Raw genomic sequence first — 13,290 nt, 5'->3', positions numbered from 1 at the left:
TTCAATCCATCCTATCACTACGATATAATTTGTACCCCGGTATGACAGTGTCCCACTGGTTATCCTCCTTCCACCAGGTCTCAGAGATGCCTATTATATCTAATTTTTCATTTAGTGCAATATATTCTAAATCTCCCATCTTATTTCTTAGGTTCCTGGCATTCGCATACAGACATTTCAAACTATGTTTGTTGTTCCTATTTACATCATGCTCAGTACTTGACAGTATTAATTTGCAATCTTTTGTCTGTTTTTTATTTTTATTTAAGGACACCTGATCTACTATGATCTCTTTTGCAACCTCAGTATCAGGATATCCTATCTTCCCTGTTTTGGTGATATCTTTGAAAGATACCTTATCCCGAACCATGTGCTTTTGAGAGACTGTCAGCCTTCCCCCCACCCCCGTTTCTAGTTTAAAAGTTGCTCTATCTCCTTTTTAAATGCCGATGCCAGCAGCCTGATCCCACCCTGGTTAAGGTGGAGCCCATCCTTTCGGAATAGGCTCCCCCTTCCCCAGAATGTTGCCCAGTTCCTAACAAATCTAAAACCCTCCTCCCTGCACCATCGTCTCATCCACGCATTGAGACTCCGGAGCTCTGCCTGTCTCTTGGGCCTTGCGCGTGGAACGGGAAACATTTCAGAAAATTCTACCCTAGAGGTTCTGGATTTGAGCTGTCTACCTAAGAGTCTAAATTTGGCTTCCAGAACCTCTCTCCCACATTTTCCTATGTCACTGGTACCCATATGTACCCACATGTACCAAGACAGCCGACTCCTCCCCAGCACTATCTAAAATCCTATCTAGGTGACGCGTGAAGCCGCCACCTTCACACCAGGCAGGCAAGTCACCAGGTGATACTCACATCCAAAAGACAACAAAGAGAGCGGAAGGAAAACCAAAATAGACCAGATGAAAACCATAAAGGGTAAGAGCACCAAAGAAGTTTATTAGGACCCTACACGGTCCGTGTTTCGGCCAACCGGCCTTCTTCAGGGGTCTTCAAATTGGCGTATACAGATGTGCCTCCAGAATTCTCATGGAGTGAAAGGCATAAACGCTGGTGCTGTTTGGAAACCAACATAAGCGTATATACTAGTATATATGCCTAATGATGGAATCACCAACTACAACAGCTATCCTAACCCTTCCCTCCCCGGCAGCACTTGGAGACATATTCTCGGTGCGAGAGGATAGTACATCCCCTGGTGGGCAGGTCCTGGCTACAGGAATACTTCCTACTTCACCAGGGTGATGCTATCCTTCTATGAGGCCTCCCTCCTCCAAGGTAGCACAGGGGCTACCAGACTGGAGATGGGACTTCTCTACAACATCCCTATAGGTCTCCTCTATGTACCTTTCTGTCTCCCTCAGCTCCACCAAATCTGCTACTCTAGCCTCAAGAGAACAGATATGTTCTCTGAGAACTAGGAGCTCTTTGCATCAGGCACACACATATGGCATCTCACCAACTGGGAGATAATCATACATGTGACACTCAATGCAAAAGACTGGATAGCACCCCTCATGCTGCTGGACTGCTGACTCCATCTTAGTGTTTTTGAGTTTTTCAATAATTTAAAACTTGCTACAGTATTAAGGATATTGGCCTAATATAAAAATGTCTTTTAGTTTATATAGTATATTGTCTGCCTCATAATCGAAAGTGAAAGACGCCCATATTTCGACCCAAATCGGGAGATGGGCGTCCGTTTCCCGTGGGCGCCTAAATTGGTATAATCGAAAGCCGATTTTGGGCGATGTCAACTGCACTCCATCGCAGAAACAGCCAAAGTTGACGGGGGCGTGTCAGAGCCGTGGTGAAGGGGGGGCTGGGGCGTGGTTATCGGCCAAGGAGAGATGGGCGCCTTCGGCCGATAATCAAAAAAAGAAAGGCGTATTTAGCGTGAATTTAGGTCACTTTTTCTGGACCCTTTTTTTCCACGAACAAGTCCCAAAAAAGTGGCCCAACTGACCTGATGACCACCGGAGGGAATCAGGGATCACCTCCCCTGACTCCCCCAGTGGTCACTAACCCCCTCCCACCAAAAAAACCCCACTTTAAATACTTTTTCCCCCAGCCTGTATGCCAGCCTCAAATGCCGTACCCACCTCCATGACAGCAGAATGTGTTCTATCCTCTGACAGCATTCCCCTGGTTCTGATGTGGCTCTCGGGTGTGTGTGACACCTTTTCTGTTATGGGCACTGCAGAGTCACATCAGCAATGCATTGTGGTGGGTGTAGGGTATTGGGCTCCGTGATTCCACTAGCTTGTGTAAATGCTCACGATGTTGGTAGTTGGTAGGCTCTACTCCCATGGTGCTTTTCCCCCTGCTTATTAGGTCAGAGTGTGCCCTGTTGTGTTTCCGATAGTCCATGAGGTAGTGGCCATTTTTGTAAGCCAGTTTTAGATCCCTTTCATATGTTACCCACGTTACTGAAAGAGGGCATTGTACACCATTCAGCCAGCTCTGACTTACTGCTAATCTCAGTACCAGGGAGACTCGTTGCCAGTGGGGCACAACCTGTGATCTGCACAAGAATGCTATTCAGCATTATGTTCCACGGAGACAGTTGTGGTAAGGGAATGGTGGAAATTTGGTTCTGCCTGCTCTGAATCAATTTCATACAGAAATTACTAGAAGATAGACTTTCTCTGTTGCTGGGCCTTTAGAAGGAACCCGTTGCCAGTAGGATTGAAATGTGAGACAAATTTGTCGCTTTTAAGTGTTGTTTAAAGGTGCACTTGATGTGTCAGGCTTTTTATGCTGCGTGAAGGAGTAGCCTAATGGTTAGTGCAGTAGGCTTTGATCATGGCAACCTGGGTTCAATTCCCACTGCAGCTCCTTGTGACCTTAGGCAAGTCACTTAACACTCCATTGCCCCAGGTACTAAAGTTTAGATTGTGAGCCCTGTATAGCACAGAGAAAGTACCTGCATATAATGTGTACAGTGTTGCATACACCTAGTAGCACTATAGAAATGATTAGTAGTAGCTATGCCATTGATAGTGAAGTATAAGGCTGTGCTTTGGACATTCTGGTTGCCTACTATCATTTGTATTTTTTCTGTAATGTTGATGTTTTTGCATTTTTAATGTATTTTTATGTGTGTATATTGTACCTCACCCTGGATAAGAAGGGTAGATTATAAATAATAAATCTAAATCTATTTTGAACAGACAAAAATGTGCTGCCCATGACATCCAGATTAAGTTGTATATGTTGTCTTTATCTTGGTCTCAAATGACTTACTTGAAGTTATGCAGAACATTAGTAGCACAAGCAGTTCTTGAAATCAGTCATAGGAGAATGCTGTAACTATTAGATTATACTTCATTCTTCTGTCTGATATTAATCAGAACTTCTTTTTAAACCAATTCATTTGCCTCCTTGTTCTGCAGTGGTGCGTTTCTGGTGAGTGCATCATTGTTGGGAAGCATCCAGAATCTATCAATGGGGGATGGGGTGAATGGAGTGTATGGACACATTGCACGCGAACCTGTGGAGCAGGAGTGCAAAACGCAGAAAGACACTGTAATAACCCAGAGTAAGTTCAGATGATACCATAAATGCTAAATGAGTTTAATCTGTTTTTACAACTTTTTTCTGTAATACTGTACTAGAAACCAATTCGGTTTGACAGTTTTATTCACTGATTTCAATTGGGGGACTTCAATTGGTATTTTGAGGGTTCCACTTGGATGCTGCTGCTAATCTTGCCGTTATTTCAGTGGTAGAAATAAGCCAATTTAATTTCTTTCTTAGATCAGTTCAAGAACAGGAATATCATGCCCTTCTTTGGTCTTTTTCTTGGTCTGTTTATTTTTTCTGGGATGCTCAACAGCTTGGAAAGAACTTGATTTTTAGTAGATGTCCCACTCATCTCACTGAATTTAGAGAATTTGTTCTGGTAGGAATAGAGAATATTACTGCTGAATCTGTGAATGATCAAGTCTTCAGATTAAATAAATTACTAATTAATTATGTCAATGTGTTAGCCCATGAAAAAAATTACATTTAGGGTATGCATTAGGGACCCGATATTCAGCCTGCAATGGTCAGTGGTTTTTAAGCCACTGACAGCAACAAACTGAATTAAGCCCAGATATTCAATGCTGGGTTATCTCTGGGCCCCGGCATTGAATATCTGGGTCAGTGCAGTCACCCAGATGGTACATGGGTATGGCCGATATACAGTTCCATACTGACCAACTTAACTGGGCAAGGTTAGGACAACCTTTTTGTGTGTCCAACTTGCATGGTTAGGTGTGCAGGCACTGGCACTGAATAAAGCCAGAGCCTGTACTTTTCCTGGCTCCACCCTGACTATTCCCCATGGGCGTAGTTTGGGGGCCAAGGGGCTGGCGCAACCCGGCTGCAGGCAGCTCTCGGTTCCCCCTGCCCACCCTCAGCTCCCCAACAGCCCTCCTCTCCGTTCCTGCCGCCCTGCATTTATACTTTTTATTTTAAGTCGCAGCGGCAGCAGTGAAAAAAAAACAGCACAGCAGTCTCACCTCCAGCCTTTCCTTTCCCTTCCCTCTCGGTGTCCCACCCATCAGACATCATCAGAGGAAGGCGGAACACTGAGAGGGAAGGGAAGGGCTGAAGGCAAGCCTGCTATGCTGATTTTTTTCACTGCCATCGCTGTGACTTAAAATAAAAGGTTTAAATGCAGGGCGGCAGGAACAGAGAGGACGGCTGTCAGTTTGCTGAGGGCAGGCAGGTGGGACTGGATTGGAACTTGAACTCAGGGACTGAAAAGAGGGGGCTGAGGCAAGTTACTGGACATGGATGGGAGGGGAGGATAGGAAGCAATGGAGAATTGTTGGATATGGATAAGAGGGGAGAGCAGAGGAGAATCACTGCACATGGATGGGAGGCAAGGGAAGGAGAGAGAGGAAAAATCGCTGGACATGGATGGGAGGGGAGGGGCAGAGGAGAATCGCTGGACATGGATGGGAGGGGAGGGCAGGGGAGAGAAGAGAAATTGCTGGACATGGAGGGGAGGGCAAGGGAATTGCTGGACGTGGATGTATGGACGGGGCAGGGGAGAGAGGAAATTTGCTGGATATGGATGGAGAAGAGGCAGGGGAAAATGGAGAGTTGCTGGACATGGATGGATGGAGGGGAGGAAAGACAGGCAGGAGATGTACATGGATGGAGGGGTGGGAAGAGAGGAGAAATGCTGGACATGGATGGAGTGCAGGGCAGGGAAGAGAGGAGAAATGTTGGACAAGGATGGAGGGAAGGAAAGACAAAGGAAGGAGATGCACACGGATGGAGGGGAAGGGAGAGAGGAGAAATACTGGATATGGATGGAGGGAAAACTGCTGAATTTAAGGGCTGGATCAGAACACTTTGAAGGCAGATGCTGAAACTGGAGGAAGGATAGGGACAGGGCTACAGATGGTAGACAGGATGCATAAGGACACAGGAGGATGGTGGACATGGTGAGTGAAAAAATATCAAATGGAAAAAAGACACTGCATAAAATAGAAGACACTGGGACCAAAGTGAATAGAAAAACTAAATGTTCAGAAAACAAAGGTAGAAAAAAGTATTTTATTCAGAATTTATTAATTGGAATATGTCAGCAGTTTTGGAAATGTGCATCTGTGATATTTTGCATGTAAGTTTCAATTTCTCTAGTATTGCTGCATGCTGAGTCTGACTTCTTGAGGTAACTTTCCAGTTCAGTATTTTGCCTTCATATTTTTTGATTTCTAGTTCCTTGTGTCATATCTGTTGTTTCATGTGTTTTCATGTGTGATCAAGGTGCAGTATTCTGCTAGCGTGTAGTATTTGCAGCCCTTTTTGTTTTGCTTTTTTCACCCAGGTAGTGTATTGGTGTTTTAGAGCCTGGTGTAATTACAGTGCTGCCTTTCCACGCATAAGGTTGTAGCTCATCCTGACCTTGGAATTAGTGCTGTTATGGTTTGGTAAGGTTATGAGTGTGTTTTGCACAAGTTTGTGTATAGTGTTTTACAGTGGAGAGATTGTGTGTTGGCCTTACTGAGGTGGCACCAAAACATCAGAAAGGGGTTTAGAGCCTAAATCATGACACACTACCTCTTGAAGGACCTACATATAGAGCCTATGCATTTCTAAGGTCAACACTGGCATGGTATGGGAAAGGGGGTGGGGAAATACTACTGGAGAGGAAGAGGGAGTGCTGGGTAAGGAGGAAAGAAGGAAGCAAGGGAGAAAGAGCTGGCTTTTTGGGGAATAACCATAATGAATATGTATGATATATGCAAATGAATATGCTAATATTCCCGGTTATACTACCTTACATTCTTGTACAAGAAAAAACATGATTCACAAACTTTGCAAATTACAATCAGAGAGTGAAAGGAAATTAAAATGTATTAAGGACTCCGTTTATCGCTTTCCGGTAAAAGTTTTTTTTTTTTTAAGAAAGTAAATGGCTATGTGGTAAGTTAAACAGTTGCTGTACAGCCATTTCCTGGGTTCGGCCATTATCCGGTGGTAACCAGCAGCACACAGGGCTTCCTGATTACTGCCAGGTTGCCCGGTTGTAGGGATGATTTGATCCTCGCTATTGCAGAGGTAGCCCTACCACGGCATAGTAAAAGGACCCCTAAAAGAATAGTAACCAGTAAGAAACAGTAGGCAAGCATAATATAAGGGAAAAAGCAGGGGCGTAGCTAGACAACAGATTTTGGGTGGGCCTAGGGAAGAAGTGGGTGGGCACCAAATGTTCTCCTCCACCACCACCAAAAGACATCTCAGCTGAGAGGAAAATGCTTCCTTCCACCTTGGCAGTCTGCAGCAGGCATGCACTGAAAACTGAACATGCGCAGGTGCCAGTATCGTGGAGAGTAGCGTTTTCATTACCATCAGGGGGAAGTCTTCAGCTGGTAGAGCTTGGGATCTCCACCAGCTACCGCTAAGTGTGTTCTACTGTTGGGTGGGCCTGAGCCCTAGGTGGATGGGCCCTTGCCCACCCTGGCCCACCTGTGGCTACACCACTGGGAAAAAGTAAGTGCTGGTTCAGTAAACTAGCAATCTAGTTATCTCCATAAGCTACAACAAGGAGAGAAGTCTTCCAGCTGAGGACAATGGAGGCCATTGCCCGTCCCTAAATAGCAGCAGATGGCCCACCAAGCACAGTTTGACTGGGTAGGAACCACTCTTGCCTAGTTAAATTGTGTTGAACACTGGCCCCTATATTTACTAAAAGTCACTATTGCATTAGCACACTTGAAGATGCATTATTTACTGCAGGCCCTATTTTATGCAGTAGAACCTATTCACTCATCATGGGCTGGATTTAGAAAATGGTGCTCAAAACTCGACTCTCAACGCTATTCAACGCTCCAGGCTGAGCTCCATTTATAAAATAGCTCATAGCACCAATTCCCACACCCAACTTTGGGTGCTAGGACATATATATACTGACACATGGTGTAAATCCTGGTACGCAAGTCGGGCACACATTCCCAGAATTCTGTAACACTGCACCCAAAATTTCACAATGCCCTTGACCCATCCATGCCCCTTCCATGGCCACACCCCCTTTTGGGATGTGCGCTATGGGAGTTGGGTGCCCAGTGTTATAGAATAGCACAGGTAGTGGGGACGCAAATCCTAATTAGTGCCAATTAACATCAATAATTTTTAACATCCAATTATTGATTGTTAATGGCTGATTAGCTAATGGATTGGTACATGGATTTTGGGATCACACCCAAATTTGGGTGAACTTTATAAAGTCCATGGGCATGTATGTTAACAGCATTACTGCATGCTAAAGAATTCCACACAAATTAATGAGTTCCCAAAATTTCTGTCTGATGAGCATAGGTCTGCCAAGAATTCCAACTGTAACTAAAAGCTTCACTTTAAACTTCACATAGTCAAGCTCATGGTGAGCAGTCCAATGGTTTGTCTGAATTGAGCCTCAGGTTTTAAGTTTGCAGACTTTTGAACAGTTAGCCCGTATGCATCTGAGAATTGTTAAGATCTGGATCCCTACCCTGCGTAATAATTAAGAGACCTTCCAGAGGCAATATCAAGTTTTCTGACTGGGCCAACTAGATGGACCTTGCTGGTCTTTATATGTTGTCTGGTACTAAGTTGAATTCTGGCTGTGCTTGGGCTATTTCTCCACTCTCAAGCTGTCATACCCTCTCACAATGAAATACATTGAATTTTTATACGCTTTGTAATTGTTATTGCTGTTTATTTGGTTTAAATAGTTCTATATGCATAGCAATGGTTTGTCCTTCCCTTCCATTTTAATTTTACTAAATGCATCAAAGAAATTTACTACTGTAGTAGATGCAGTATAAATTTTGAGGAATATTTTGAGCAAGATTTGTATAGGTAAAAGTGTGGGTTGCCCATGGAAACTCTCTTTGAAAATTACTTTCTATCCTCCGCAGACGAAAATGGATGGCTTTGGGGCAAGACTGGGGCTGAGGGCCACCAGCAGAAGCATGTACATGGTTTTATTATTAATATCTGCACCTATTTCTGACTCCTCCCCCCCCCCCCCCCCACACACACACAAAAAAGAAACAATGAAACTGTTCGTGCTAAGTGTATGAGGGTAGCATTCCCACAGTACCTTCAGCCAGGCAAAATTTGACAGAGAAACTCTGTGGGGAGTTATTATTAATATCTGCATCTATTTATGACTCCTCAACCCCCCCCCCCCCAAAAAAAAAAAGAAACAATAAAACTGTTCCTTCGAAGTGAAGTGTGCGAGGGCAGGGTAGCATTCCCACAGTACCCACAGCCAGGCAAATATTTGACAGAGAAACTCTGTGGTGAGTTTTCCTTTCATACTCAGCCTGCAAGGCCTAAGTTCATTTGAAAACTGCCCTCTTATGCCTTTAGTCACAAGAAACTCTGTTAAGAAAGCAAAATACATTTGTAAATTTCCAAATTCAGAAACATTTCTTTGTTTCCTTCTAGACCTCAGTTTGGTGGAAAGTATTGCACTGGTGAAAGGAAACGATATCGAATGTGTGAAATTCTTCCATGTATCAAAGAGACTCCATCCTTTCGACAAATGCAGTGCAGTGAGTTTGACACTGTTCCCTATAAGAATGAGCTACACCAATGGATTCCAGTTCTTAATACAGGTATGAAACAAACACAGGACACATATTTGGGTTATGATTGACCTCATCTTCTCTACTGATAATAACTGGATGGAAATTATTTTTAAAGGATTTGAACATATAAATACACAAATGAGAGGTGGATTTGTTACTAGGTATGTTTGGAACGAAGATATCAATTACAGTAAATTGAGTAGAGCCAAAGCTAGAGGCTCGGAAGTTGGGCGAGAAGTGGTCTGCAATATTAGAGCTGATGGCTGACCTTCATTATATGGGACAGTGGACACAGATATTCACTGATAAGATAAGTGGAACTATTTTTTGGTAGGCTATGCCCTATTCCTTGGAATAAAGATATCAATTATAGTAAATTGAGTAGAACCAAAGTTAAGGATTATTTATTTTTTGTGATATGGTGACTGTTTCTTTCTGCAATGTTTTTTTTTTCTCTAGATAAGAGTTGTTCCCGCTGCAGTTTTTACAGGTTACCATTTATTATCAAGCTGATGAGAGAGAGAGAGAGAGAGAGAGAGAGAGAGAGAGAGAGAGACCTTTTGGGTTATCTATAGTAAAAAATTACAACTTTCCCTGGGCAGTTGAGGCTTGTTTTGTTAAAAGTTGTGATAAAGTCATATCCAGGATAGTTGGGTTAAGGCAGTTTCAGTCTGAAATACAAGTCCCAGAAGGCATTGTAAGCCAGGAGCCAGGGGGTGAGATGAAGAACCCGGACTGAACTCCTAGCTGCAATAAGGGAAGATATGGGTGTAAGCTGGCAGGATGTGTAGATTGGCTGCCACTAGGGGGAAAGAGAGTTAGGAAACCCTGTATGCAGGAGCTCATCATTAGTCTAATGCTCAACTCAGCTGGTATGGGTGTGGGGGAAGCTAATGGAAGGAGAATGATTGGTTGTGAGAGAAGAAGCCAGGGATTGATTAGGCAGGTGAGAAGAAGTCCCAGAGGAGAGAGAAAAGCAGAGAGAGAGAAGCAGTTGCAGGCTGAAAATCCTTGGGTAAGAGAGGTCCCTAAAGTACTGAAGCAGGCTGAAATCCCTTGGGTGTGAGGAAGTCCCAAAAGTATTTGCAGGCTGAAAATCCTTGGGTATGAGGAATCCCTAAAGTATTGAACTGTCCTGAAGGTAAAGAGAGTAGAAGGTAGAAACTGCTTCTTTGTGATTTAACTGTGATGATGAATTGAATGAATTGCTTCTATTTGGAATTGAACTACTGCTTATTGTGCACTGGATAAAGAGCCCAGACTGGAGCTGACTGTGAGCCTGTATTGAATCCTGATATGTGCTGATAGCCTACTGCTTAAAGGGGACTATTTGCCACACACTTTCAGGTGGCTTACATGTGCTTAAGATTGAAGGTGAATGCTGCTGTTGGAACTGTGTATCAGGTCTACTAGAAACCTGCATGGAATAAAGTCCTTAAGATTGAAGCTGCTGGTGGACATTTATTTTTTTTACTGTACCGGGAGCCCGTGGCTGGAGGAGATTGTTCTATCCTTGGCTGCACTTAGAGGTACCTGGTTACAAAGTTTTGAAGGCAGAAATAGTGATGACTGTCTCAATTTATTGAGCAAAATATTTTTACAGTTTACATATAACTGATTGCATTTAGCACATCAGAAGAAGAGTGCCAAATGAAAAATGAAGTGTTAAAAACTCACTTTTCTGAGTGTGTGTGTAGGGGGGGGGGGGGGGGGGATTACATCTCAAAACATTGCTCCTTCGGTTCATGTCAGATGTTAACCAATTACTATAATAAATAGCTCAGGGCAAATTACATTCAGGTAAAGTAGATATTTTCCTGTCCCTAAGGGACTAAGACCCCCTTTTACTACAAGGCGCACTCACATTTTTAGCGCGCGCCCAATTTTAGCTAAATGTCAAGACCAAATCAAGATCAAGTACAAATATGTAATATTGAATCATAACAATATGGTATGAGTTTATTTTGTTGGGCAGACTGGATGAACTCTACAGGACTTATCTGCTGTCATCTACTATGTTACTATGTAAAAAGTGCAAATTACCTGCGTAAGTGCTAGGTGCTATTCTTTAAACTTCATGCACTATTCACTTACCCCTCCTGTTTACTAAGTCATGCTAGCAGCTGCTGCACGGCAATGCCGACCCAGCCCATTCAAATGGGCTGTGTCGGCATTAGTGCACGACAGCCGGTAGTGTGGCTTAGTAAACAGGGGGGGGGGGAGGGGTTAGTGTGCAACTGAGAAGAGGGTGTACACATGGGAGAAGCATGAATAGACCACAGGTACCTATGTAACTTATAGAATATTATAAGTTACATGCATTGCATTGCACACTTAGGCATGCTCACTAATGCAAGCTATTGACATGATACAGTACAGTCTAGATACGGGCCCCACTCACAGTTCTTTGCATGACTTTTTGCAAGAAGCAAATAAACCCACATCAGACACCCCAAAATAGATATATACATATAAACACTTAACTCTTTATTCATGGAAGCATAGACAGTCAGGTGGAGCTGTTATGCATCAGATGACAATCAGAGCAATTGGAAGATAATCACGGCAAGCAGATAATCACAATGATCAGCTGCAAGCTCAGGAAACTAGCAAGGGGGCTCCTTTATTCTTTCCAGCTCCCAGGGAGTGGTGGAGTTCCAAAGTCACAAAACCTTGCACAGGTCTCAACATTAGTGTCTACAGAAAAGTGTCCCAAGAATATGTTCTAAGCAAAGTCCTGCAGATATTGCTGCAGATGACTTAAACTGGAGTGCCAAGTAAATGTCCCCAAAAGTATATACAGTAAGGATTATGCTTTCTTCAGACAGGAGGCAGTGGGACTCATTATCAAAAGTGGCCTAAAAGGCTGATGAACATTTTTCTAACCAACAAACTTTCAAAGTGTGTAATCAAACAAAAGAAAAAAAAAAACAGGCTAAAGGACCAGTAAGTCTACATCAAAACTTCTCCAGAAGGGGCATTCTGGAGGCATGATGTGGGCATGTTATGGGCAGTCTTAGGAAATGAATGTCTCCAGCCCATAACAGATAGCAAAATGATTTCCTACTGGAAGGAAAAAAATGTCTGCAATTAGACCTGCTTTAAAAGCATTTAGGTTACAAGAGACACACCTAAAGGAGACAGAACAGGATAAACTTAAAAAATGGTGGGTGGGAGAATGCATTGGATCGCCTGCAAAGGGGAGAAAAGGCGGAGTGGTTGTCCTCATAAGAAAAGGGGTGGTGGACAAGATTTGCGATGTAATTAAAGATCCAGAGGGAAGGTACATTTTTTGTAAGGTACTTTTGGCAAAGAGGCAGATAATACTGGGCAGTATATATGCACCAAACCAAATGGATAAAAAATTTTATCAACAACTATTGGGGCATTTAATAGGAGAAGACTCTTCCAGATTAATTTTGGGAGGAGACTTTAATACAGTATGGGACCCGCAGATGGACAAATCTAGTGCCACACAGACACCATCTCACTGGATGTCAAAGGGTCTACCGAACTTGTGTTCACTTTTGGGCCTATTGGATATCTGGAGAGTGCTCCACCCACAAGATAGAGATTACACACATATGTCCAGAGCACACAACACACAATCAAGGATAGATTACTTGCTGGTGTCACGTACATTAATGGGAGAGATACAGGATACTCAAATAGGACCTTATGCAATATCGGATCATGCAGAAGTTTGGGCGAATTGGAAACCTGGGGAGGAGGGAGGTAAAGTTAGACAGTGGACATTCCCAAGTTACTTGACCCATAATGTGGGATTTAGGGAACATTTGATGAAAACTTGGAAAGAATATAAACTTTTTAATGAGAATACAGCCTCCGACCCAATAATATTCTGGGAGGCGGCGAAAGCGGTCCTAAGAGGAGAGATCATTAGTTATGTAAGCCAATTTAAAAAAGCTAGAGACAGAGAGATACTGAGGCTAGAAAAAGAAATTGTAACATTGAGGAAAAGATATGATGGGTCTTCCAGCGCTCAACTGAAGAAAGAATTGGTATCAGCTCAAGTGGCTCTAAATACTATTATACATGAGAGAGAGATGAAGTCACAAGCTTATTATAAATTTCAATTATATAAGTATGGCAGTAAGGGGGGAAAGATGTTGGCCAGACTTATTGCCCAGAAACAGACATCGAGAAGAGTTACAACTTTAAAGGACGAGAAAGGAAAA

The 13,290-nt window shown here is 43.2% G+C and overlaps 1 protein-coding gene across 1 annotated transcript in view; it reads left to right on the top strand.

Annotated features, from left to right (window-relative positions):
• ADAMTS12 (ADAM metallopeptidase with thrombospondin type 1 motif 12) overlaps positions 1-13,290 on the top strand; it is a 744,436-nt gene that overhangs the window by 400,615 nt on the left and 330,531 nt on the right. The window contains exons 11-12 of the mRNA XM_030193011.1: positions 3,407-3,552; positions 8,949-9,118. Coding sequence (XP_030048871.1) covers positions 3,407-3,552; positions 8,949-9,118 — 316 coding nt within the window. The remainder of the gene's footprint in view (positions 1-3,406; positions 3,553-8,948; positions 9,119-13,290) is intronic.

Source organism: Microcaecilia unicolor, chromosome 2 (genome assembly GCF_901765095.1).
Source record: "Microcaecilia unicolor chromosome 2, aMicUni1.1, whole genome shotgun sequence".
NCBI classification, from domain to species: Eukaryota; Metazoa; Chordata; class Amphibia; order Gymnophiona; family Siphonopidae; genus Microcaecilia; species Microcaecilia unicolor.
Note: the sequence above shows the minus strand (reverse complement) of the source record. Positions and strands in the feature narration are given on the sequence as shown.